Source organism: Atractosteus spatula, chromosome 8, assembly GCF_055471065.1.
Source record: "Atractosteus spatula isolate fAtrSpa1 chromosome 8, fAtrSpa1.hap1, whole genome shotgun sequence".
Taxonomy (NCBI): Eukaryota; Metazoa; Chordata; class Actinopteri; order Semionotiformes; family Lepisosteidae; genus Atractosteus; species Atractosteus spatula.
This window is the reverse complement of record NC_142713.1, coordinates 22086898-22112639: the sequence shown is the minus strand read 5'-3', so window position 1 is coordinate 22112639 and position 25742 is coordinate 22086898. Positions and strand designations below refer to the sequence as shown.

At 35.7% G+C, this 25742-nt stretch overlaps 1 protein-coding gene across 5 annotated transcripts in view; it reads left to right on the top strand.

Moving 5' to 3' along the window:
* Positions 1 to 23337, top strand: part of tmtc3 (transmembrane O-mannosyltransferase targeting cadherins 3) — a 58201-nt gene extending 34864 nt beyond the window's left edge. For all 5 annotated transcript variants that reach the window (XM_088923992.1, XM_088923995.1, XM_088923993.1 and 2 more), the window contains exons 11-14: positions 9974 to 10077; positions 12144 to 12313; positions 14890 to 15116; positions 19635 to 23337. In XM_088923992.1, the coding sequence (XP_088780118.1) occupies positions 9974 to 10077; positions 12144 to 12313; positions 14890 to 15116; positions 19635 to 20437 (1304 nt within the window). In that variant the 3' untranslated portion in view covers positions 20438 to 23337. The remainder of the gene's footprint in view (positions 1 to 9973; positions 10078 to 12143; positions 12314 to 14889; positions 15117 to 19634) is intronic.
* The last annotated feature ends 2405 nt before the right edge of the window (positions 23338 to 25742 follow it).

Here is a 25742-nt window from a genome sequence, read left to right as displayed (position 1 = left end):
AAATACACACTGCAATATATATATATAAAATATATAATATAATATATATTTATATAAAAGTTGTCTGGATAACAGTATTAGACACACTCTGTTTCTTAATTCGGTCATAAAAATTGAATTAATTAAAATTGTGGACATGTATGTTTGTTTTGTCGTGCACATCTGCTGATACCAGCAGATTTTGTGTATCTTTAGTAATAAAAAATGGAAAAGGGGTTAAGTTCTAAAGATAAAGGCTTTTGCTCATTTTATTAAAAAAATCCAAAAGTTAATGCAAACAAATGTATCTCAGTCTCCACCCAGCGTGATAAAATAGTTTTTTTTTGGCCGTAATTAGACATGCAAACAAAAAAATATATCAAGCCTGAAGATTGATTGAAACGTGGGAGTCATCACTGAGAAATGCTCAGGGGCACAGTCACACCAGTCACATCCAAAAGCATGTTAGTCACATGCATCAAAAAAATGCTTTTATTACAGGACATTCCCAAAACATTTACACCCTGTGTGCGTCTGACAGAGAATACTGGCAGCAGTCTTCAACTAGAACCACTAATATGGTGTTGCATATATTTTTTGTGCAGGGTTAAAATGGCTTTACTGGTGTGCAGTGTTTTTAGAGGAAGAGAAATGGTCTCAAGTTAGCATCACATTCAGAGCTACTATCTATCTTGTTTAATTCTGTATTGCTTATAAAGGTAACAAGTGGGACTGATTTTGTTTGAGAGAAGAGTGTCCTAGAAAATAGACTAAACCCCTTGTGATGACAGTTTGTTCAACCGGTGGATGGAAGAATAAATCAGTGTTGCATGGCACCCTATAGCTAATAAGGGGTGAGCGGAGGCTGAGACGTACAAAACAGAAAAACCTGGGAGGGAGTAACCTTCCTTTTATACTGATACTTACACAGGAATGTGAGAACCTCTTGTTCATTTGAGAAGATCAATGCCTTAGAGCCCTTATAAGAATAAAGAAAATTATTCTGCATTAATACATTTTATAGTGGAAGTCCTGTAGTAAAAACTAATTTTATTTAGGAACCTGAACATATTCCATTTAAGAGTGCAACAAAGTAGAGGTGACCTTAGTATTCAGATAAGTAAAACCTGCAATTGTTACTGAACAGAAATATCTAATAGAAGAGAAGTTGTTATAGAGGTGGCTTTCTAGGTGTATGGAATAACCTAGAACATTAAAGGAAATGCACTCCTACCTGGAATAGATTTCTAAAGTTAGCAACATTTTTTTTTGTAGCAGGCGTACTGCATCAAATAATAGAAATTACGCCAAATATGTTTAATCAATAACCAAAAGCCATCTGCCTTATGTATTTCTAAACCACATGAATAGGTAGGTTAATAAAATGCTTTTCATGCTCAGTACACTTTATTCTAGTTTCCTACTGCAGTTATAGTTTCTAGTCAAATAATCCATTCAGGAGCAATCTATTCATCATTTTATGTATGTAGAAGCAAGGATAGTGTAATAGTCCCCGATTGCTTTAAACGTTATTTTCTAAACTTTTATACCCCCTGTAAAAGACCTCTTTAAAGTAAAATGTTCAAATGTCAAGATTTCTGAAATCAAATGAAATAAGTAAAAAACTGAGTCATAATCAGATTTAAAGAGTGGTTATCTGTGGAGGTAATATAAAGTCTTTTACAGCATTATTGCTCCATCTCCCATCGTCACATACATTTGCAATCTTGAGCAGAGGTCTTGAAGCATTTAAGGACAGAGGAAAGGGGCATAAATGAACTTGAAGTGGTGTCTAGCACTGGGCTAAAAATCAAATGAAAAAAGTGTAGTGCATAATCAGCAAATTCTTTAAGCCTTTAAGAGTTTAAGCCTTATGTAGTCTAAAAACTCATTTAACCATTTTAGATTTGTATTCTCATGATAAGCACAACTTAATCCATATAATTTTTTGATCACATGATGGAAATTACCTTCGATACTGCTGCTAAAAATGTTACATTATTTACTGTTAACGCCTACAAGAGCCACTATTGTTTAATTTATGAAGCCAGAATGAACAAACACTTTACAGTATTTGTCTTAAATCTGTGAACATCAGTAGGCTTGAGATGGATGTTGTCATGTAAAGTGTTTTTGAGTATTCTCATTTGGAATTGAATCTAAACATCAACCTGTTGTGAAAGGTGAATTCAAGGCGTGTGTGTTCCAGGATAAAATAACAATAATTTTCATTTAAAGATATTTTAAACAGTATGGTAAAGGACAGCCCAAGCCCCCCTAATTTGGTATTTCTAACACAACGTGTTAATGTTTTGTATAAAATAAGCATATTATACAGTTAATGTGAAACTGATAACCTGAGAAGATGGAAAAGAGCTATAAATCTTCATATCACCGTGCATTAATATATCAGTAAGCTGCACTTTTCATAAACACGAAGTAAGAATGCATTTTAACATTTTGATGTGAGTAGTTGAGTAAAACAGCAGTGTGAAAGTCTGTTATGATCCTTCTTATGAAATGCAGACAAACCAAGATGTAAACCACACACCCATAATACATTTCATTCTGCTGGAGCTGCTGTGACAGTGTGGTAATGTAAAGTAGAATATACAGTATCAGTGGGCACTGTAACAGGAAGAGAAGCACTTGGATTATAAGGGGCACTAAGTAAATTGAAAGAAAAGGCTTCAACATAGATTTGCCAACATTGCCATATCACCCTGCAACTCACAATTGGCAACCCATTGAAGCTAAGCAGGTGTGAGCCTGGTCAGTACCTGTATAGGAGACCTCCTGGGAAAAACTAAGGTTGCTGCTGGAAGGGGGCCAGCAGGCGGCGCTCAACCTGTGGTCTTGTGGGTCCTTATTGGGCACTTAACTGTAAAAAGGTGCTGTCCTTTGGATGAGACGCAAAACCGAGGTCCTGACTCTCTGTGGTCATTAAAAATCCCAGGGTGTTTCTCTAAAAGAGTAGGGGTGTTACCCTGTCATCCTGGCCAAATTTTCAATTGGCCTTTACCACTCATGGCCTCCTAATAATCCCCATCTCTGAACTGGCTTTATTCTCCTCCCCACTGTTAGTTGATGTGTGGTGAGCATTCTGGTGCACTGTGGCTGCCGTCGCATTATCCAGGTGGGGGCTCCACATTGGCTCTTTGAGTGGAGTGTCCAGAAAAGCGTTACATAAGTGTAAACAAGTGTTGTTGTTATTATATGGTTGCAGATATGGCATCATTAGGTAAATAAAAGCCCTTCTTGCTTAGAGTCATGTATAAAATTTTTGGACAGACGTGGTTGCCTGTAATTATGGCTATCGTTGCAAGTGAGTTTGAAAGGGCATACTCCAGGATCCATGCATTAATTCAAAGTGCAAGGCAGAACAAGTGAGCAACTGCATATCAGCTGACTGCAAATTTCAACACTGGGCATTAGCAGCCAGTTTAATCAAAACAATCTGCCGACACTGCAAAACTGTAGTTAAGTTTTCATTGCACAAACCACACATCAGACCTGGCAATGCAATGGTCTAATGAGCACAGGCAATGAACCGCCAAGTTGTGAAGAAATGTGATCTAGTAAGATAAATCATCCTTAATCGTGTTTAAGGAAAGTGGCACATACAATAAAAGTCAAATAAGCCATGAATATATTAAGTAAACAAAGTCAAACATTGTAAAAGTGTTAAGGTTTTAGTATGCTTTATGGATTGTCTTGATGCAATCAAAATCTTTTTGTGAGAAAAATGTCAGAACTACTTAGAAATGCCCGATACGAAATGGGTTGAATTTTTTATTTAAAATTCAGATTTCTGAGTTTCGTCACAATATTTTCTTTTCTAATTAAACCACACAGCTCTGATACCAGCGGTATGGATTTTTTGCTGTTTCAGTGGATGGGTGTTGAAAATTTTGAAATGCACCACTGTAAATTTGGCTTCAGTTTTCAATTTGCGGAACTTCAATAGTATCTTAAGGAAACCACCTAAAGATGTCACACCTCTTACATTATAGTTCAGGTGGGTAGCTGCGTCAGCATGCGTAGGCTGCAAAGGAACAAGTAATAGGTTTATTCCATGCTGAAAAAAAGAAGAAAGAGAACACAACGTTTCGGCCGTGGAGCCTTCTTCAGGTGTGAGAGAGACAGGGTAGTAGGCAAAGGTAAAGTAGCGGGAGAACAAAGGCTGGGAGGGAGGAGGAGTGAGAGGTGGGAGCAGGGGACAGAAAGAGAGGCCAATCAAGAGGTGTGAAGTCAGAATGGGTGCAAAGAGGTGTGAAATGAAACTTCCAATGAATGGAGAAAATTTAAAAGAACAGTAGTCTGTCGTTAAGGGAAGGGAGAATGTGTGATCCTAGCTGCAGAATAATTTTAGTTTCGGTGGTCTTTCTGATGTATGAGTTCGGAAAACCGTCTTTGAGAACACAGACGGAGAGATTAGAGTGGTTGTGGCCATCAGAGGTGAAATGAGAAACAATAGGCTTGGAGAGATCTTTAATCTTCACAGCCCTGACGTGTTCTTTGAAGCGGTCTCCAAGTCTCCTTCCTGTTTCTCCAATGTAGATGGCTGGGCATTTACTGCAAGAGGTACAGTAAACAAGGTTGCTGGAGGTACAAGATGCTGTCTGGGTGATCCGGAATTGTCCTGAGGGGCCTTGAATGAGTGTGGTGGTGGCTGTGTACTTGCAGGTGATACAGCGAGTTCTGTTGCAAGGGAAAGTGCCAGGTGTGGATGGTTGTTGAGGGCGGTCAAGGGAGCTGTGAACAAGGAGGTTACGCAGATTAGGTGGTCGGCGATATGAGATGATAGGGCGATCAGAAAAGAGGGCCCCAATGGAGGGATCATCCTGTAGGATGGAAAAGTTGTGGTTAATGGTCCTGGGGATAGGAAGTGTGTTAGGGTGGTAAGGAAGCACCAAAGGAATGCGGTTGTTACGGCGGGAGTTCCTGATCGGGTTGATGGTCCGGGGGCTGTTTTTGGCTCGGGCAAGGGCCCTGTCAATCACACTGCTGGGGTATCCTCTGTTGATGAAATGAGTACATTTCGAGGGCTTGGTTCTCGAAGTCGATGTCGTCGCTGCATAATCGTCGTAACCTAAGGAACTGTGAAAAAGGAAGAGAGTTTTTAGTGTGGTTGGGGTGAAATGAGCTGTACAGGAGGTAGCTGTGTGAATCCGTGGGTTTGTAATAAACTGAAGTGGACAGTCGGGGGTAGTTGATAGAGAAGTTGATGTCTAGAAACGGATGTCTAGAAACGGAAGAGTAGTGGAAGATATGTTAACCGTATATTTGAGGGACGGGTGGAAGTTGGTGAAGACGAGACGGTGTTTTCTACATCCTCTTACATTATGTTGAGGTTGATTTGTGAATGTTTTTACAACTTTCACTTGATTATTTTCTTCATAAAGAAATAGTCATTTAAATAGATTTCAAACCACTGATGTTTAAGGAATTTTTTTCAGGATTTTCTATGACCATACCACTGTGAAAATACATTTTCACAGTCAGTTAAGTCAGTTCTTTGTCCCTCCTTTAACCAGTTAAAAACTGAACATTCAGAGTCTTATGTGCTGCTTAAAGTGTCAGCAAACGAAAGCCAAGGCAAGGATCACACTGAATGGCAAGACTTATATATTAAAGTATTACGTTTAGATATTATATTTCAACACACTTTTTAAAAATCAGAATGTAAGTAGGGCTATCGTTGACATTAAAAATCTGTAAACCTAACCTATCTGTGTGACCTAACTTTTGGCACGCCCCTTCTTAAAATTTGCCAACTCCTGTTTTAGATAAACAGACAAGTGCATATGTGGCACCAACCTAAAGAACTCGAAAGCCCTTAGTTCTAGCAGTGAAGAGCTCTAAAGTTTCCATACCATTGTAGGGAAAATTTCTAAGCACCCAAACCAAAAGAATAGTTCAGTGCTAATTGTATTTTAATGGTACTAAGTGATCATCTTCACCTCATGTGTCACCTGACGAAAGGGGTATCCTCCAGGATAACAGCAACCCTATCCAAAAAGCACATTTGGTCATCTAAAGATGTAATGAACATGACACTGATGTGTGACACTTATGCATATGTCATGTGCTCCTTAGTCACCACATCTGAAGCTAATCAAGCCGTTATGAAATATTCTGCAATAGTGCCCGAGACGGTGTTTTCTACATCCATCAACTAGACATGATTTCATTAAGTTTCTCAAAGAGCGGTGCCACAGTCTTCCTGCAGAAATCTAGACACTGGTAGACAATAATGCCATGTCGCATTCAGGCCATTCTCATCTCATTAGGTGGTCCAATCTCTGTTAATTGACTTTATATTGGTTATTCCATTCTTTTGTTTGCTACCTATAGGTACTGTATCACATTTCTTAAGCTCCATGACACTTTCATATGCTGTATTGAAAAGACTGGATTGGCTACTGTGGTGATCTTCAGCTTGGCACGGTAGAGGAACCTTTTAGCACCAAAGTGGTAAAGGGGTTTCACACTACAGTGAAGCATTTTCTGCACTCTGCAAAGAGGGCAGTATAAGAACAACAGCAGTAAAACTCCATTGTGCCTTCTGGCTACATGAAGGGTGAGCTCTCTAATCAGTATAAAAGAAGAGTTAAAAGACTGTTTGAGTCCTGTTCTTGCATGCATCAGAACCAGCACAGATCTTGTGTGCACTTACTGTATGACTTCAGTGGGACTCTTGGTGGCCAGGAAGGATAATCATTTTGGTCATTTTTATTAAACAATAAGTGGATCTCCATCTGTGCTCTTCAGCAGGTCATTAATACTCAACAGTACGCAAGTTAGATGGGCAGCTTCTATCCAGATGCGATTAAAGAAAGTATATTTCCTTCTACAACTCTCTGACACTGTTGCAATTCTGGCACTGGGCATCATGAGTAAAATTTTTGTTGGCAAGTGACAGAGCAGCTGCAATCTTCTGCTCAGGGCAAGGTTGGATGATCCTCAGAGTGGTGCAGACATGGTACTTTAACATCAGAGTTTTCAAAGAGTTCCTGAGGCAACCCATAATAAAATCCTTTACTGACCAGGACTGTGCATTGGAGATCCTAGTGATCCTTGCAGGAAAGAGCAGTATATGCAGTTTTGATTGCAAGGCAAGAAGCTACCTCCTGGCTTTCATGCCTTTGGTTTTTAATGAAGAACATCATGCTACATTACTCAGAGTCCTGCATAACAAGGGTGTAACCACAAAAACTGCACTCAATTGAAATTTAACTCCATTTAAAAAATTAGTTGCCGAGTGTGAACCCTCTTGATAATACTGCCAATGTGATCTAATGATCGCATTACTCCTATCCTGGAGTCCTTGCACTGGCTTCTGGTCAAATTCCGTGTAGACTTTAAAATCCTCATGCTCACCTATAAGGCTCTGCATGGCTTGGCACCTCAGTACCTGTCTGAACTATTATTGCCCTACTCCCCACCTCATAACCTTTGCACTTCTAATTCTGGTCTCCTAACTGTCCCCTATGCCCGTCAACATTATATGGGTGACAGGGCATTCTCCTGTTATGCCCCCAAGCTCTGGAACTCTCTCCCCAAGGATATCAGAGAGTCACCTTCTCTAAACTCCTTCAAATCCAGACTCAAAACCTCCTTCTTTAGAAGTCTTTACTTAAGTGTTCCATTCTTCACCCCTCTGCTTCTCTTAGTACCACCATCCACGGTCTCCTCTGTATATTGTAATTGTGTTTTATCTTGTGTATTCTTTTTATTTATTGTTGTTGTCATTCTGTAATGCGCTTTGAGAAGCCACCTTTTAAGGTGCTATATAAACTAAAGTTTTTTATTATTATCTTGGCAGCAAACCTGTTTTTGGCTATGTTGATTTTCAACAACTGGATTAGTTTCAATTTGTAGCTGTAAGTTATTTTTTTTCTAAGAATAGTTGTGAAATAAGTTGCCAAAAATATTCTGTAACAATGACAGTACCTTTGACAATGATGTTCAAAGTACAATTTGTTCTAGCAAGTAGTACATTGGCTGACATTGAATGCAAATTAATGTGATGCTTTTATCCAGTATCATGCCCTGAATACGTGTTGACATATATAGGATATTTTTCAGTGCTATCATTTAGATACTATTTTAAAATTATTTTAGTCACACTGGCATCTTATATGAATGTGAGGCAGTGTTGTGAGTGACCAATAAGAATAAATATACTGTATATTAAATTTGACATAATATAACAATTTTGAATATAGTAAATTTGTTTGGTATTACCAATGTGGAAACAGTAAAACTACTAAAATATCATTTAATTCTGTTTCATTTTTTTTTCAATGAAAGTTAATTCTGGTTTTGCATTCAGGTATAAAGTATATATTTCATTTCAAGAAAGTTTCTCAAAAATTCCTTCAAAGGTCTCCTACGTAACTTTTTTTTTTACAAACTGTGATAAAATGTTAAAGTTGTTCATTGTAAGTTGACTTAATATTTATGCAAGTACAAAAGGCATTTATTCTAAATTTTTTAACTGGTGTCAGGGCTAGGTAACTTGGTGTCCCATCCTGTAAAAAAACATTTTTCCTGCCCCTATCAAAGAAGCAACAAGCAACAGTAGTCCTTTTGTAGTTCATTGCCTCAAGGCTCACTTAACATTCTAGAAATTAAAATTACTTTCCCAGGGTTTTGCAGTGTTATCATACTATTAGCTCACAAATATTGATGTGAACTGTTTATCTTCCCTCCAGATATCAGAGTTCAATCATGCTTTATTATTATTTTATTGCACTGTAATGGTAGTCTTAGTTTAATCTATGGTTGAAAATGTGAGGAGTTCTAAATTTTAAACTCAATGAAATTATAATGTTTGAAATAAGTGATCTTCTCATGTCTGAGAGTGCTGAAGAAGTTAACAGACCTCAATCACTGCATGTTCACCACCTGCTTTGTATTTGCTTTTAGTTTTATTCATATTTAAAATACCCCAGTGTATATATTTGAAGTGACTTTGTATAAGTTGCTTATTTAAGAAATTAAGGTATTGAAGTACTTAGGTTTTGCAAATCAGGAAACGGAGTAAAATGGTTGATTTATACTTAGGTTTTGCAAATCAGGAAACGGAGTAAAATGGTTGATTTGAAACATGACCTAGGTGCAAAGAAAGCCTGCATCACAGGTTCAAATGTTGTGTTGAATAATGAATCCTATGATATGAGAAAATGATTAACCAAAATATGATGGTCATTATTAAAATCATGAGCATTCTGTAGACAGGCTGTTTAAGGTGAAATGGCTTTTGCTGCAATAAACGTACTAATGATCAATGGCTTAAATGGGTTAATTTCTATGTCCCTGTGTCATGAATCTCAGTTTTAGACAATACATATTAAATTGCCCATTTACATCATATATGCTAAATTTTGTTTCTTTGCTGTTTGTCTTTTTTAATAATAGTTACTTTGACAAAGTCCCCCCACAAGCCAATTGCACAATGCAATAACACCACATGATCTTTCCAGCGGTTTTTCTTTTTCTCAAGAACCTCTGCAAAGACAGAATCATGAAATCAAAAGAGATTAAGGATCTGCGCCTGTGGCTGGAAGGTTGCCGGTTCAAATCCCACAGCCAGCAAAGGAATCCTACTCCGTTGGGCCCCTGAGAAAGGCCCTTAACCCCAACTGCTCCAGGGGCCCTGTACAATGGCAGACCCTGCGCTCTGACCCCAGGCTCTCTCCCCATCTGTGTGTCTGTGTGTCTCATGGAGAGCAAGCTGGGGTATGCGGAAAGACAAATTCCTAATGCAAGAAATTGTAAAGGGTTAATAAAGTGATGTTATTTTATGCCAGAGCTGCCCATACTTAACCTAAGCATTACAGATATGGATATATCAGTTGATTATTCCTTTTTTTTTCTGTTTTCGTCAGTGTCAACATTTTGTCAGTTTCTGTTTTCCAAGTTATGTTCAAATCCCAATTAATGAAAACAGGTCTAATGAATTTGCATACTATATTTTGATTTTCAGATGACATTGGTGCCCACATGAATGTAGGAAGGACATACAAAAATTTAAACAAATCCAAAGAAGCTGAAGATGCCTACTTGATTGCAAAATCTTTGATGCCACAGGTATGTTCTAAAGATGTACAGAACAGGTATTCTAGGAAATGCAGAACATACAGTACATTTTGTGTTAACAAAATAATATTTTGAAGTTTTAAAATACAGCATTGAAATATTTCTTTAATTTCTTGACAAATACATTGTTTTTTGTAGGTAATGAAGTTAAATTAATTGAATTAATTTTAATTTGTTTTAATGCAAAAATCTGACTTTTGAATTTACCATGTTTTCACTGAAACAGTTCTACATAAGTTAGAACTGAAATTAAATGGGAAAAAAAAATCAACTTCCCTTCTTTTGGCAAATTAGACTACATTTTCCAAGACCTGAAAATGGGATGCCTTAGTGGCCCAACAACTGAGACCAACACCTTTATCTGTGTTTGTCTTTACCCATGGTGTAATCCAAACTTGCAATCCAGAATAACTCGATATATGGAATATCACACCACTGCAGTCCCAATTCTGAACAAATTCATCAGTCTTTCTCAAAAGGAGGTCAGATCTTGATGCTCTTATTCCATTTTACAGATGGTGTTCAATATGCAAAAGATTCACGCAGAGGGAACGAGATAACTAACACCATTACATACTACATAGCAAAGGACATGGTTATATGTGTATGAAATCTGTTTTTAGTCCATGATTATGAAATAATTTGCATTAACAAACAAAATGGCCTCATTTAATTTTATTTATGAGACCCAAAGAAACATTTAAAAAGGCAGATATTCTGTAAAATATAACTTCTAAGTCCTTTCTAGACTTATGCCACTAAAAGTGGTTAAAGCTGTTTAAAATGATCCATTCAACAAACCTGACTTGAAACACTGATAGAGGAACACCTTTTTTGGCTTAAGCTTCAGCAGCTGGAAGAGCTTCAGAAGGCTTTTTTTCCCCCTTTGCGCTGCTTATCATTCATATTTTGCCTTAAGCATTAGCAGGTTAATATCCCATGGATAATCTAAACAGCTTTTAACTGTGACTACTGTCAAGTGATGATGATAGACATATTTTTAACTTTTTCAGAAAATTGGTAACAGGTTTTTAATGTGGCAATTTCTGCTTTTATTTTGAAACAAAGGAGGTTTTTTAAAGAATCCAAGTGCATTCATTTTAGCACTGGTTTCAAAAGAAGAGATATCAAAGTAATAAACATTTAGTCTTCTTACTGTTTTAGTATTACTGCAATTTCAAGGTATACTTTTTAAAGTTATGAAAAAGCAATGCTAATTGTTTTATTTGAATCTTTCATGTCCAATATTCAATGAATGGGGACAACCTATTAATACATTGAGATTCTTATAATTCTAGCTAATGGATTGAATTAGAAGAAAAAACAGATCTTTTAGCATAGTTTAAATAATCCACCTACATCTTTTATGACAAACATGCTCACCAGAATGATGTTGGTCATAACCATATATATGAATTTTCACTCATTTAGCAATGTGGATTTGCTCACGTTCTGTTAGCTAGGAAGAAGCAGTTGAACTGACCACAGGGGGACTCCAAGCTTTAGAGTGATCTCGCAAGGAAATGAAATGCACCTTGCCTACATTTAGAGTGTCATAGCAAAGGAGAAATGACATTAAAAAAAAAATTCTAGAACTTTCATTCCCCTTTGTAATTTGTATAGATCAGAAACAAACATCTCATATTACTATTTTTATGTGACTTCATAACAATTGTGAAAAATACAAATCTGGTCAATACTTTCTGAAAAAGTATACTTTACAATATATTCAGTATTTGGCACGTGCTTGTAATTCATCCTGCTTAGGTGGAAAGGTAATGTAGTAAAGGATTATTTGTAAGGAACCGTCATATTTGTGAATATACTGTACTTTCAACTAGAAATACAAAATTATTAAATTGAAAGTAATAAAGTGAAAAATAACTTACTGTATTAAGCTGGCTGTAGTTATTTTAATATTTACTGTTTCCTTTAATTATGTGTAACATCACTACATTTTGAAGTTTATACTTTATACTAAGGTTATGCATTATACATCTGTGAATAACTAATAACTTATTACATGCAGGTTTCTATTTTTCTTTTTGCTTTTGTAGATCATTCCAGGGAAAAAATATGCAACACGTGTTGCTCCTAACCATCTTAATGTTTATATAAACCTTGCAAATTTAATACGGAATAATGAGTCACGCTTGGAAGAGGCAGACCAACTGTACCGACAGGCAATTAGCATGAGACCGGACTTCAAGCAAGCTTATATCAGCAGGTATGACAACAAACACTGCTCTTCATGAACACTACAGTAGAAAAAAGGAATCATGACTAATTTGATGAAATTACAACTGTTACATAGCTTTTGGGATTGGTGAAAACAAACTTAGTGTATCACAATTCTAAACAAACATTAAACACATATAATGGTTTTAAAAAGCAATGGAATTACCTTTGTATTTTCCAGACTATTTTAGTTTAGAAAGTGTCCTTTTTCCAGTATATTTCCTCTTCACATCAGCAGAAGTACAAAACAATCAAAGTGCATACAGTACTTAACCAACAGCATTTCTGTTGATGTGTATCCTGAGCACTTTTTTGTGTTTAGTGGGCTTACCAGGGGTCAGTGTTGTGTGGATATTGCTTAAGAAAAACTACTGTGATTATATATAAAATCACAGATACAGGCCTGTCGTGTTTCACAGTATCAGAAGGCAATAATAGAGTAACAAGTTCAGCAAATGTTAGCAGATAAGGCAATACATCCATCCTGGTCTCCATAAGGTGCAGTGCTTTTTGGGAATAGAATTGGGAACATATCCCAAGCCTATCATGCTCAATATCCTGAAACCCTTTCATGGAAATATGAAACTTTCTGGATCTTCATTCAGGATAGATAGCAATGGAAAAATTGAGCAAAAAACTTATATCATATCAGGTAGTTTCTTCCTGTCCAGTTTTCAACCCTTTAGGTCAAAAAATACTGCAGGCACTTTTCAGTGCCTCAAGGAAAAGGTCTTAAGACGCTTGGAAAAAAAAATTGTTTTATATAGATTGCTGACGTGTCTCCTTCCCACCACTTTTACCCTGAACCTCATGCAATAAAGGTCTTTAAACATGACCTCAAATTCCTGAGGAGCTCCAACAAGGCACAGGATTTGAGGCCTCACAGTCAGGTGCGCAGTGCCCTCTGACTATAAATTGCAGCACTGATCACAATGGGCACGTAGCAGGAGCGGGAGATGAATGTCAGGCACACATACAAAAGTGTCAAAAAAGTGGCTTGTGGTGGGGGAGGGGTGATGTTGAGCACATTGATGTTAAGACAAAAATGTGAACTTTGCTATTTTTATTTCTTATTCTTTGTTACTTTTATTCTTTTTCAGCCCTCAATTCCATGTAACTTTAGGAGTTATCTAGTATGCATTTTGCAGTATTTTGCCTCCATGTGTCTTTTGCTGGCTCACACAGCAGAGAGGCCCAATCACCGTTACCCTCACAAGCATCAGACAGTAGTCTAACTGCAGCAGATAACCCAGGCAGAGCAGCTCTCACAGCAGCTATAAATTCTAAGAAACCAGACTTCACTCAAAGTTTGACTTGCTTGCTGTCATTTTTAAGAGGATTTTGCTTTAAATGTGGGCTGAATTGCAGTCGTACTTTTCTGCCTTACAGTCTACAACCCAAACACAGAATGACATCAACATTTGTACGTTTAGTTTTTTTGTTTGTTTTACTTGCATTTCTTTTCCCATTTGTTAGACCTAGTCATTTTAATTTGCTTTTATCTTATTGTACCCACATAATTATTCCTCTTAATCTCTAATGTGTGTACCTTTTAAAATTATTTTTTGTTTTAAATTATCTCTAAGGTGGGCAGCATAGTGGCACAGTGGTTAGCATTACTGCCTCTCAGCTCTGGTGCCCTGGCGTGCTGTCTGTGTGAAGTTTCTATGATCTCTCCATGTTCACATGGGTTTCCTCTGCAAGCTCTGAGGAAAACGGCCTGATATGAGTCTGTCTATGTCTGTGTTTGTGTCTCTGTGCCTTGAGATGGACTGGCATCCCATGTAGGATGTATCTCGCCTTTGAACCCATTGCATGCCAGGACAGGCTCCAGCTCCTCCGCAACCCTGTATTGAATAAAGCGGTTATAAAATGGATAGATGGATGCTTGATCTCTTAGGTATTTAATTGAACAAATCACATACTTAAATGATCAAACCAAATTCACCAGTTGTTTCCAAATTATTGACTTATGGGGTATCCTTAATTGTGCTTAATTGTGGCTGTCAAGGACCATGGTTTGCCATAGGCCATGTTTTCAACCCCAAGGGAAGACATCAAGGTCCAATTTTAGAGCATACTCAAGCTCTCCTATATACAGTAAATGTCTAAAGCTGTTTTTTATCGTTTGCATTCCTTGACACCCATTTCCTTGTCTTCTGAAAATCATGGTCATCAAGAGCGGTCACCAGATGCATTTTACCCTGTGCTAGGTAGTCAGTACTTTAAAGTTCATATATCTATAATCTTGCAGCATATCTTTTGGCAGATATGCTGATGCACAGTTGACGCTGAGGTTTGTTTTTGTGTGGAAGTGGAAGCTTGCCTTCAGATGACATTGGATGTGTGCAAAGAAGCATCGTAATGGTCTTCCTTGTTTTGTACCACTTAAAAATATGAATGCAAGAAGTGGGGTAAAATCCTAATCAGATTCTGTGATAACTGTATTAAATGCCATTAAAAGCATATTGAATGTAAATAATTTTAACCAATGATAAAAATTAAACTCAGTTGAACTTGATATAGCATTCATTAATAAACTTTTAAACTTGTATTTTTCAACAGAGGAGAGCTTTTGCTGAAAATGAATAAACCAGTAGAAGCAAGAGATGCCTATCTCCGAGCCTTAGAACTAGACAGAACCAACGCAGACCTCTGGTACAACTTAGCAATTGTTAACATTGAAATGAAGGAGCCTTCTGAGGCACTGAAAAATTTCAACAATGCTTTAGAGTTAAGCCCAAAGCACAAATTGGCACTCTTCAATTCTGCGCTTCTAATGCAAGAGTCTGGTAAGTAATCTGTTAATTTTATCGGCACTTTAAGAATCAGTAGATTGGCACTGTTTTTTGCATTGATCTGGTATGAGGAGATTTGCTAAACATACTTTGCATCTTCTCTTTCAACCATGTAATTATGCGATGAATCTCTTTCCGAAATGGAAAACTATGCAAAACAGACTACTGATAGCAGTTCAACTGCTACCATTTGATTTTGTTCATTTTGATTTTGTGGTGTTTTCTTTGCCAACACTTTGCTTTTTCTTTAGGACAAGTTACTGCAGAAATTAGTAGAATATGTGGCAGAGCCTGTATTTTAAATAGTCTTGTTTAATTTATCTCAGTTGCATTCAGCATGGGGAGGAAATGGCTTTGAACCTATCAAATAATTTGCAAACCCTGCCTCGCACTTGGTATAATCGAGCCTTATCTGTCCATCAAAGCATACCAGGGTGAAACTTGGGTTTTTCAGTCTGGTACTCTAGCACAGTGAGTCAATTTTTGTCTGGTTACTTTAACGTGCTCTGTGTGCTGGATCACAGCTGGGTTTATCCTTAGACCCGTGCCTTTTCAAGCTGTTATTGGGGAGTTCCCTGGAGATACAGCTAAGTTTTGTTAATATCTTTTGTCTTCTGTAAATATTTTCTGGGCGTTAATCACTGTATCTGCAATTAATTTTTTCACGTTTCACATTTTTTGCCATTGAGTGCACCTTTTGACTGCTGTAAAGAGGTATAGTCTCTGTATCTAATCAAATATATCACTTATTACTATAATAGAAACAGTTATCAGAAAAAAATATCTTCTTCCTTTCATAGGGCCTGTGTATACATAAGCCCGCTCACAGGTTTCTAAGCCCTAGATGCCACGTGTCCCGGCTTATCCCATTACAAATATTGAATTGGGTTCGAGTCTGGTGAGCGAGGCATCCATGGCAAAACAGAATAATATGTGCATTACTCTTCTAAAATGCTGTCAGGTCAAAGTGAGACTACAGAAATGCCAGAAAGTGAGGTTGTAGGACTTGATCAACCAAGTGCTGTGCAGTCAAATTACCAACAGTCACTACGAAAGGAGTTCTGTAGCAAAGAGCCCTATCCAGAGCATAACACGTGGACCTCTGCATCAATTGGTCTGTTGTACACAACAATTTAAATTGTGTTCTGTATGTCAGCAACACAACACTGACATCCAAACTGTGATTCATTTCCAAAGAGGACTTGGCTTCAATGGTGCTGATTCTAACCGAGAGGAGTTAGAGTAGCCTCCAATATAAAGATGACAATGAGGCAGTTTTCCCTTCATAAATGAGGAACATTGGTTCCTTTTTGATTTTCATCAAGTTTTACATTCACCTGTACCAAGTCAACTTACACTAAAGTGGTGATTGTGTTTATGCTACAAATAATGCATTAACCTACTTGAAAAGCTCTGGGTGTGAGAATTTCAGTTATCAACATGGTATTTTTTGTTTGGCTATTTTTTGAATAGAAACTTCTGTCATTTTGTTTCTTCTCCATTTTTAATTGCCTGATTGGTATATTAAGTCAAGTAAGATCAGAGCATAACTCGAATATTTTACATTGTTTTGACTTAAAGGTTTTATTTAATGTTTACATCTTATCAGAACTCCTAATGTTCTTTTTAACACATTTTCTATCTGCTGTATATGACCAAGATTTAAAATTTAATTTATTTTTTATATATACAGTATATATAAATCAGTATTATTTTAAGCACATTCTGTATCATAGCAGCAGCATTATGTTGTCAATATGTATTACATTTGTCAGTCAGATTTTCTATTGCTGTAGAATCAGCATGTGACTGGAGGGTGAGTTGTTACAGAAACACATGTGAGTGTGACTTATTTTTCATGAATTCCAGCTTTGCTAGAATATGCACATTGAAAATGCCTTAGGATTCTTGTGGTTGCTGTTTGATTAACCATACAAGTCATGACTAGTTTATCATTTATTTCTGTGTTAGACTAATTTGACAGATGTGGTTTAGTTATTTCCTTGGGGTCTGAATGCATTTTAGAGTTTATTTTCTTAACAGCACTTGTGATGAGAAGTAAGGTATAATGCTAATTTCACACTGTGATTTTTAGTTCTAAATATGAATATAATCTTTAACCCATTTGTCTCAACACACATGGAAACCTTGTTTTGTTTGGTTTACGATATTTTACCTGAGTTATCAACTTAACCTTAGGAGAATAAATTCTCTAGTATAAAATAAAACATTTTAGACATTACAGTTTACTATATTCCCAACATTCACTGTTGTAGGAAGAAGAGTATAAGAACTAAATAAACTTGGCCCAGTATAAATACTGTCAACTCCTTGAAAGTAAAAAACAATTTGAAAAATTGTTTCCGGAGCTAAAGTAATCATGTAGCAAATATTACATAATAAGGAGATAAAATGCAGCTGTCAAAAAGCAGTACGTTTTGTGACTTAATTTCAGTGAATGTGTCACTTGGGAGATGGTAATCCTCTGTTCTGGAGATTGTTCAGATATGTAGGTTGATGAACAAGATATGTTCATAAAGTTACAGTTCACTTTATCATTGTTGTAGGAGAAATTGATTTTCTTTAGAATGTAGTCCAAGGTGAGCTAAAAATCTTCCTTTTTTTGATTTAGTAAAACCATATCAAATGTGTGATTGAAGTTGTAAAATTCTTGTAAAAAGTTACCTGGAAGAAGAATGTAAAACTAAATATTATATGTTAAAACTGTCTCTTTTTTTAGTTCATATACTTTGCAATTGTTAATTATGTTGATTTTTTTCTGGTATTACTCAAAATGTAATGTAAAACATCATAAAAAATATAGTGTAAGTCTGAGTACAATTTAATTATAGTGATGTATCTTAATCCCTCAGGTATTTCTTAAATAGCTAATAATAAAGCACAATTTATAAGGTATCTATTTCATCAGAAATAATGGATGCATGTAGTTGGGACAAGTCAAGTCACAATAATAAAATTGCATTGTAAAAAAAATAAGTAATGTATCATGAATGAATAACATTGTTCACTCTTATGTTAAGAGTTATTAGATTTGACAGTTTAATTTATTTTCTCTAATAATTTCTGTGTGAATCTTAAGTTTAATCATTTCACCAGTTGGTCAAGTAAGTCCTAATATTAACTGACTTACATGGCCAACCAGTGAAATGATGTAAATGAAAAGAGCAAAATGCCATCTGTTCAGTTTTAGGAATATATTTTTATATTTTTAGAGCGAACAACAATAGCTTTATCCGCAAACTATATTTTGCATTGGTGAGGTACAAAGAAATTAACATGAACAAATATGCATTCATATTTGAGGTTTACCTTCCAGAAAAAAGTAGGGATGTCATATGAAGAAATACACTTAAAGTATGAAAAGCAGTATGGCATAGAAGTGAAGGAGTTCTGTAATTGTTCTTATGCAAAAATCTGTTTGTTAGTTTACTCTGTTAATACTGATACTGTTCCATATGTTGCTAAGTTTAAAAAAAGTTATTTTCTCAAAAGGGTACATGTAACACAAAAAGAATAGCATAACTCTTTTTCCCTCACTTTTTTAACATCTCACTCTTTTTTTTTCTACCTCTTTGCAAATGCCAGTCATGAAACCTTTTTTTGGTTATCATATACCCCTATCTTCTTGTTTATATTGCATCTGAAATTAGAGTAACAAAATTGTCATTTTCATTTATTTAACTTTACTTTAAAACAGCTTTTCAATTAAAGTTCACTTCATGTTTAAGCACATTAAGATGTTCAGTAACCAAGAGCTCAGTAAGGAGGAAGATAAAGGGAGTTGTCCTACAAAACCAGGGTAGACAACCTCTACAACAGCTCCACATTTTTTCACATTTTAGATCTCTATGATATACAAGTTTTATTCCATAAACGTCAAAGCCATCCAGATAGACTCTTCTACCACTAGTTTGCTTTCATACTGGGTTGATCTCCTGAGTGCAGGTGGTTCATTTTCTCTGCTTATCTTGGCATTATAGACTGGGATTTCCTGATATCACCCGTAAAGCATTCAAGTAAATGTAATACATTTTAATTCAGAATTCAACGCATAATTAATTGCCAAATTTAAGTTTTGTTTTTTTATATATACTTTGAATAACCCCCTACAGCAATTGTAATGCTTAGTGTATTAAATGGCATATTTCACGTGGGGTGAAGATGTCCAGGCAATCAGCATCTGCCTTGAAATGGTCAACTTTTGTGGATTGCCAGGATGATCCTGAACTGAGTAAACTATGGGAACTGTGATTTTGTCCAATATGAAATACAGTGCAAAAAGTCAAATGGTCTGACAGTGGTTGTCTCAGTGGAGATCTCTCTCTCTGCTGGGTCATTGTGCAAATACAAAGACCAACAAATGATTGAATTTAAGGCAAATTCACATTACAGACGATTGGTAGATATATTTTAGATCCTTAATTCATCAGATTTTATTGCATCTGATAACTGAGGTAATAGTTGCTTGTAATGTTTAAATTTGTTTTCTAGGCGATGCCAGGCTCAGACCAGAGGCTAAACGAAGATTTCATATCTACATTGAAGAAGACCCCAATGATGCAAATGGATACTTTAACCTTGGTATGCTTGCTATGGATGACAATAAAAATGAAGAGGCAGAGAAATGGATGAAAAAGGCCATCAAGCTTCAGCCAAGTTTCCGGAGTGCACTCTTTAATTTAGCACTCCTGTATTCACAGACAGGCAGAGAATTGGATGCCTTACCTGTTTTAAATGAATTATTAAGATTTTATCCAGAACATACTAAAGGCCTAATCCTCAAAGGAGACATTCTTATGAACCAGAAAAAGGACACCAGAGGTGCCAAAGAATGCTTTGAGAAGATTCTTGAAATGGACCCCAACAACGTTCAAGGAAAACACAACCTCTGTGTGGTTTATTTTGAAGAGCGAGACCTTCTGAAAGCTGAGAAGTGCCTGGTAGAGACACTTGCCCTTGCTCCTCATGAGGAGTATGTCCGTCGGCATCTGAGCATTGTCAGGAGTAAAATTGCAGCTCTGAATGCTGCAGCTCCAGCAGATGGCAACCATAGTCCAGCAGTGGAGGAAAAAAAAACTCAGCCAGAGAAGTCCAAGAATGAGAAGAATGCAAGGAAATCCTTCCCTGCTAAAAATCCCACAAAGAGCAAAGAGCAGTCAAAGAAGACGGGGAATGGCCTGCCTGATAAACGGACTAAGACCAAATCTACAAAAGAAATCAAGGAGATTGAAAAGAAACGGGCAGCTGCCCTAAAGAGACTAGAAGAAATTGAACGTATATTAAGCGGTGATTAACCTAATTTATTGATGGACTATTTTTATACTACTGTCAGAATTGTTGGGCTTGTTTTGAAAAATTACATTTTCCTAGTTTATGCATGCATCAGTGCCCTAAGAGTTGAGAAAATTAATGTTATATTAATAACAGGCCCCATTTACTTTGCAAGATTGTATCTAAATTAAGAAGAGGTCTATGTTCAGAATTGATTACTGTGAGAAATGGGACTCAAGTGAAACAAAAATTACATAACTGTTGAAATGAAAACACATTTTAAAGAGATGGTATGTGAAAAAGCACAATGTTATTAAAACTATTTAGAACCCATTGTGAGAATATAAGTGTGTAATGTTTTATTTCACAGTTTCACAATGGACATCTTGTTCCAGGTTTTTAAAATTCTTGTATTGATCACTGGATATGTCTCATGTATTTTTAGTAAATTTATTTTTCTTCAGTAGTGTGATCTAATTAGTAGAGTGATTGTTGTGTAAACAATAAAAGGAAATTACAAACAATTAGTTCTGGGGGATGATCTGTGTAATAGTTCTTAAATAACTCTACATCTGCTTACTGAATCATTCTATAAGTTTAGCTGTTGTATTACTTCATACTGGACTTCCTCTAAGTATGCTGTTTCAGTTGATGTAATACAATTTCCTTTTAGAAAGCTGTTTTTTTTTTCTTCTGACTTCACAGTTCTGATTTAACTGTGGTTCAACGGAAACCACAGCTTGGATTATTTTGGGTCATTCATTTCATATCTGTATTTAGAAATATGTATTGTAATGCCAGAAAATAACAATAACTACCAAATGTATAATTTTGTATGGTTGTTCTTTTGAACTGCACATTGCAGTAAGGTACTGTCTCGACTTTAGAGTGCTTACTGCAAGCCCAATTTAACTTGGTTAAATTACTGTATGTATTGTATGGGGAAAATGCTCTCTTCAGCAGAATATATAGGTAAGAAAACAATATTACTGTGACTTCTTTATTTCTTATTTTTATTAAGATTATATCACATAATGTAGAATCTAGAAACACTTTAAACAGAAAAGAAAATAACTTTTTGTACATAGCGTTTTCAAAAGACACATTTTCCCTCTAAGAAATGTCTGTGTTTTCTGTACCATTGTTAAAAATAGTTCCTTTTTAGGGTCTCCAGTATGCTTTTGATAAGAGAGATCTCATTGTCTTGTGAGCACAATTCCTATTAAATTACATTAACAGTTTTCATACCAAGGATAATTGGACATTATGCGCCTTATGAAACCAAACTGAAAAGTGACTTTGACTGTGAAATTCCATAAGACAAATCATGTAATTAAGTATTCTTCTAAATAATGTGTATATTATCTATGAATAAGCTCAGTTCAGAATCTGATAGATGCTGTGTAATATATTAAATGAATAAAAATAGTACTGTACTGAAAAACTGTAAAATAACAGTATGCTGTTCCATTCTAGCCTGTTGTAGGTTGACAGTATTGTCAGTTTGTAGAACTCTCAGCACCAGTGGCATAGAAGTAGCAATTTTAGAATATTGCCCTAGGCCCATCAATGTAAGTGCTGCAAATTCTCCTCATTTCAGATCTCTTTCAACAGTAATTTAAAATCCTTAGACCAAGACAGATCATAGATAAACCCACGACATCTCAGAAACATTGATCTTTGTTGCACTCCCCACCTTCTGCCAAAAAAGATTTGTGAGCAGTTTTTTGGGATGTATAAATTATGCAAGAAGCTTAGCATGTTTGGATTTCAATGTGCAGCTTTTATGTGTGTCTTACATAGGTTGGAAGTTGTGTATAAAGGACATGAGAAAAAAGACAAAACTTTCACTTAAAATGTTAAGTGTCCCAGGTTTTATGGTATATGTTAAGAACTGTTGAACTACACACCAAACTTCATTAATATATATAAAGTATATAACAAACATTATTAATACTATAAATGACCGTGAGTTGTAGTGACCTGAAAAGCCTCGGATGTGAGGTGTGCAATATATTCCAACGTAGTTGTAGTTAGCGTTTTTATTTTTTTAGGGTTTGAACAGTGCATTTTAAAAAGAAACCTAGATTGTACAATCCATACTAACAAGGTTTCAGTCCTTAATTAAAAGTACATTATTGACATAAGACATTGATGAATTAAAAAATATCATGTTCCATTAAAGCCATACTTCTTTGCTCTGTAACTGAGTCCATAATCTGAAAAGGTTACATTTTGTAGATTTCAAGAAGAGCTGAAATATTATAATTCAATTTTTTATTTTTTTATGGCACTGTAAAATCTCTGTACCTGAAGCAGTGTTCAAGCTTAAGTCCTTTGCACTATAAATTACAATATAAGCTGCCTTAGAAAAGCTGAACATTTTTGAGACATCACTTACACAGAAAACAATATATTGGAATTTTAAAAAATGACATTTCATGAAATTCTACATTGAATTGTACTCGGACAATATCCATTTCACATGTTTTACTATTATGCATTCTGTATCAAAGTAATGTGTGATAAGCATTATTCATATTTAATGTTAAGGTGTGATTATTTTTCTGGTTTGCTTTATTTTTCTTTAACTAGGCTTTCATTAAACTTATCTACTCTTATTTGTATTTTTGTTGTTGACAGGTATTATTTTTGGAATAGAATCATTCAAAGACAACCTGTACACAACTAAATTAAAAATTTAGTTTAATTTCAAAAGTATTGCTTTTATCCTCAATTCATTTCATCAGTATGTTATTATTTGTGCTTTTGCTGATGTTAAAGAATGGATGGATTTATTGTGACTTGTTTTAACTAAATATCGCTTTTGTAATGCAGTATTTTAATTTGTTTTTGAAAAATAAATTTTGTGTTATACTTAAATGGTAATGGGGCATATTTTCTAATAAAGATTTCTTGAAAGTTATCTAAGATGTTCAAAATTTCTTATAGACTACTGTTTAAAATGAATGTTTCTATGTGCGATTAATCATTTTTATTTTAACTGAAACACCATATTTGTGCATTTTTCTAAGATTTCAAAATATTACTTTTAAATTTAAAGTTAGATGCTGTACAACATTCAGTTTGTGTTTTGTGTCAGTTTGTGAGATGTCAGAAAGGAAAGTTAGAAGTTGAACTGGTTTGAGAATCTGAAATTTCTTAATAGAGAAATAGTTCTTTACTTGAAATAGTTAAATGAAAAAATATAAACAAACATTCTTTGCTTGTGTTGATTCAACAATGAGATGTTAATACAAAACAGTGAACACAACACTTTTATTTTGATATTTTCACATACAGTGCCTCTGAATGTATTCATCCCTGTAATGAAATAGAAACTAGAATTAAGGAGATTTTTTTTACAAAATGGATAATGTTTCTTAAACATGTTAAACTGTAATAATGCACATAAAAAAATCCATACTACACCTCCTGTAGTGTGCTGTGAGGTTCTGGCACATCAAGGAAGAAATGTATTAACATTCTTTCTTAGAGAATTGTTGTTCAGATCATTTGATTTCAGTTAAAGAATGGTTGCAATTACAAATGTTGAATTGGACTGAGGTCTCAAGATAAGCCAGTTTAAAGCATTAATTTTGTTGAATTGGATGTTTTATACAGCATGCTTTGGATCATTGCTGTGTTGGAATGTCCATTTTTGGCAAAGCTTATCTTCTTGGCAGAAAATAAAATGGGTAACTGGCCAGAATATCCTGGTAATTGTAAGATTTCATGATTATACCTGTCTTGACCAGGGCCCTAGGTCCTGCCCATGCAAAACAACCTTAAAACACAATAACCCCCAACCATCACCACTGTAGTTTACAGTGGGTATGAGTGATTGTCTCAGAATTATTATTTTTTGTAACCCAGTGTGTATTGGAACAGTTGTGTATCCCCAACTGTTGTCTTTGCATTTACTAGCAGGTTTGCCAGTGTTTCTACAGTGTAAATTTCTACAGTGGTAGATTCAGCTTTTTGTGGTTTCTTTTACAGGCAGTCCCCAACTTCTGAAGGTCAATGACCATGTGCCAGTTATATTTGAAGAGCTCTCTGATCTTAATCATGATGATGCACGCTAATAATGAATGTTTTCATTGTAGTACCCCATTTTGTACTCCTATTAAACAGGACACCTTTGGAAGGCTCTAGTTCCAGAAGCTTTTGTTGGGGAAGTATTGTTATAGATTTGTGTCTGTTGAATTTTACATCCATCCATTTTCTAAGCTCTTCTTCCAATTCAGGGTCACAGGTGAGCCGGAGCCTATCCCAGCAAGCAATAACCACAAGGCAAGGTACACCCTGGATAAGATGTCAGCCTATTGCAGGACAGACACACAGACACTCACACACTCACAATTAGGGCCAGTTTCCCCAGAAGCTGATATGGGAGAAAGCCAGAGCAGAAACCCATGTGCAGAACGAGACAACATACAAACTCCACACAGTGCTGTCAGCAATTCTAACCACTATGCCATCATGCCTCTGCGTGTTGAATTTAATTTCAAGGAATACTTAAATGTGAATAAATGTAACCCTCTTGTTTTCTGGTTGCAAGTATTTATGACAAATGTGACTTTTCTCTGTGCAAAGCTATTATGATCATAGTATAAAATTCTGCTACATAATATTATTTGTTCGTAATTCATTGCAGGTAAGAATGAAGTTGGAGGGTGCCATATGCCTGTTCCTTTAAAAATGTTAACTGATATCATACAGTATACTCTGAAAGTACAATGTTGGTGCCAATGAAGTCTAACGGTTTTAAAAATAAAAGATCAGTTTATAAGTGAGAGGTGGCTGTTTGGTACATCGAGCCTGTTTTGTAACTAGTGTGAGATTGTTGAAATGGTTAATGATTGCTTCTTAACACAGTTTAAAGAAGTTTCTAGAAGCACCAATTAGACACAATGCTCTTTTCTATCTATTCTTTTCAAAGAACTAGGATATAATTAAGGGCATAGGTGTAATAAAACTGGAACCTTAATATGAAGTCTTTTTATGTATACTTTAAATTTCAGAAATGGAGACTCTAAAATCAGGGTTTATAATATCATTATTTGAAGGGATGAAGCAGTTTACAAGCAGTGAATTGGGAGCAGATGGATCAATAGAAAAATGGTACTTCAAAAACATAAGGGGGTTCTCTCAGCCTCACCCTATAGGTTTGGTTGCTTTTCCGTCAGATTGGTGGTTTAATGCCAAACATACCTTGCATACATTTCGTCTCTGTATTCTTTTAACCAAACTGCGTAAACAGCTGCAGCAAAAAAAAAAGATCATTTTCCCACTGTGGATTACCTCAGACCTATCTAAGAGTAAATA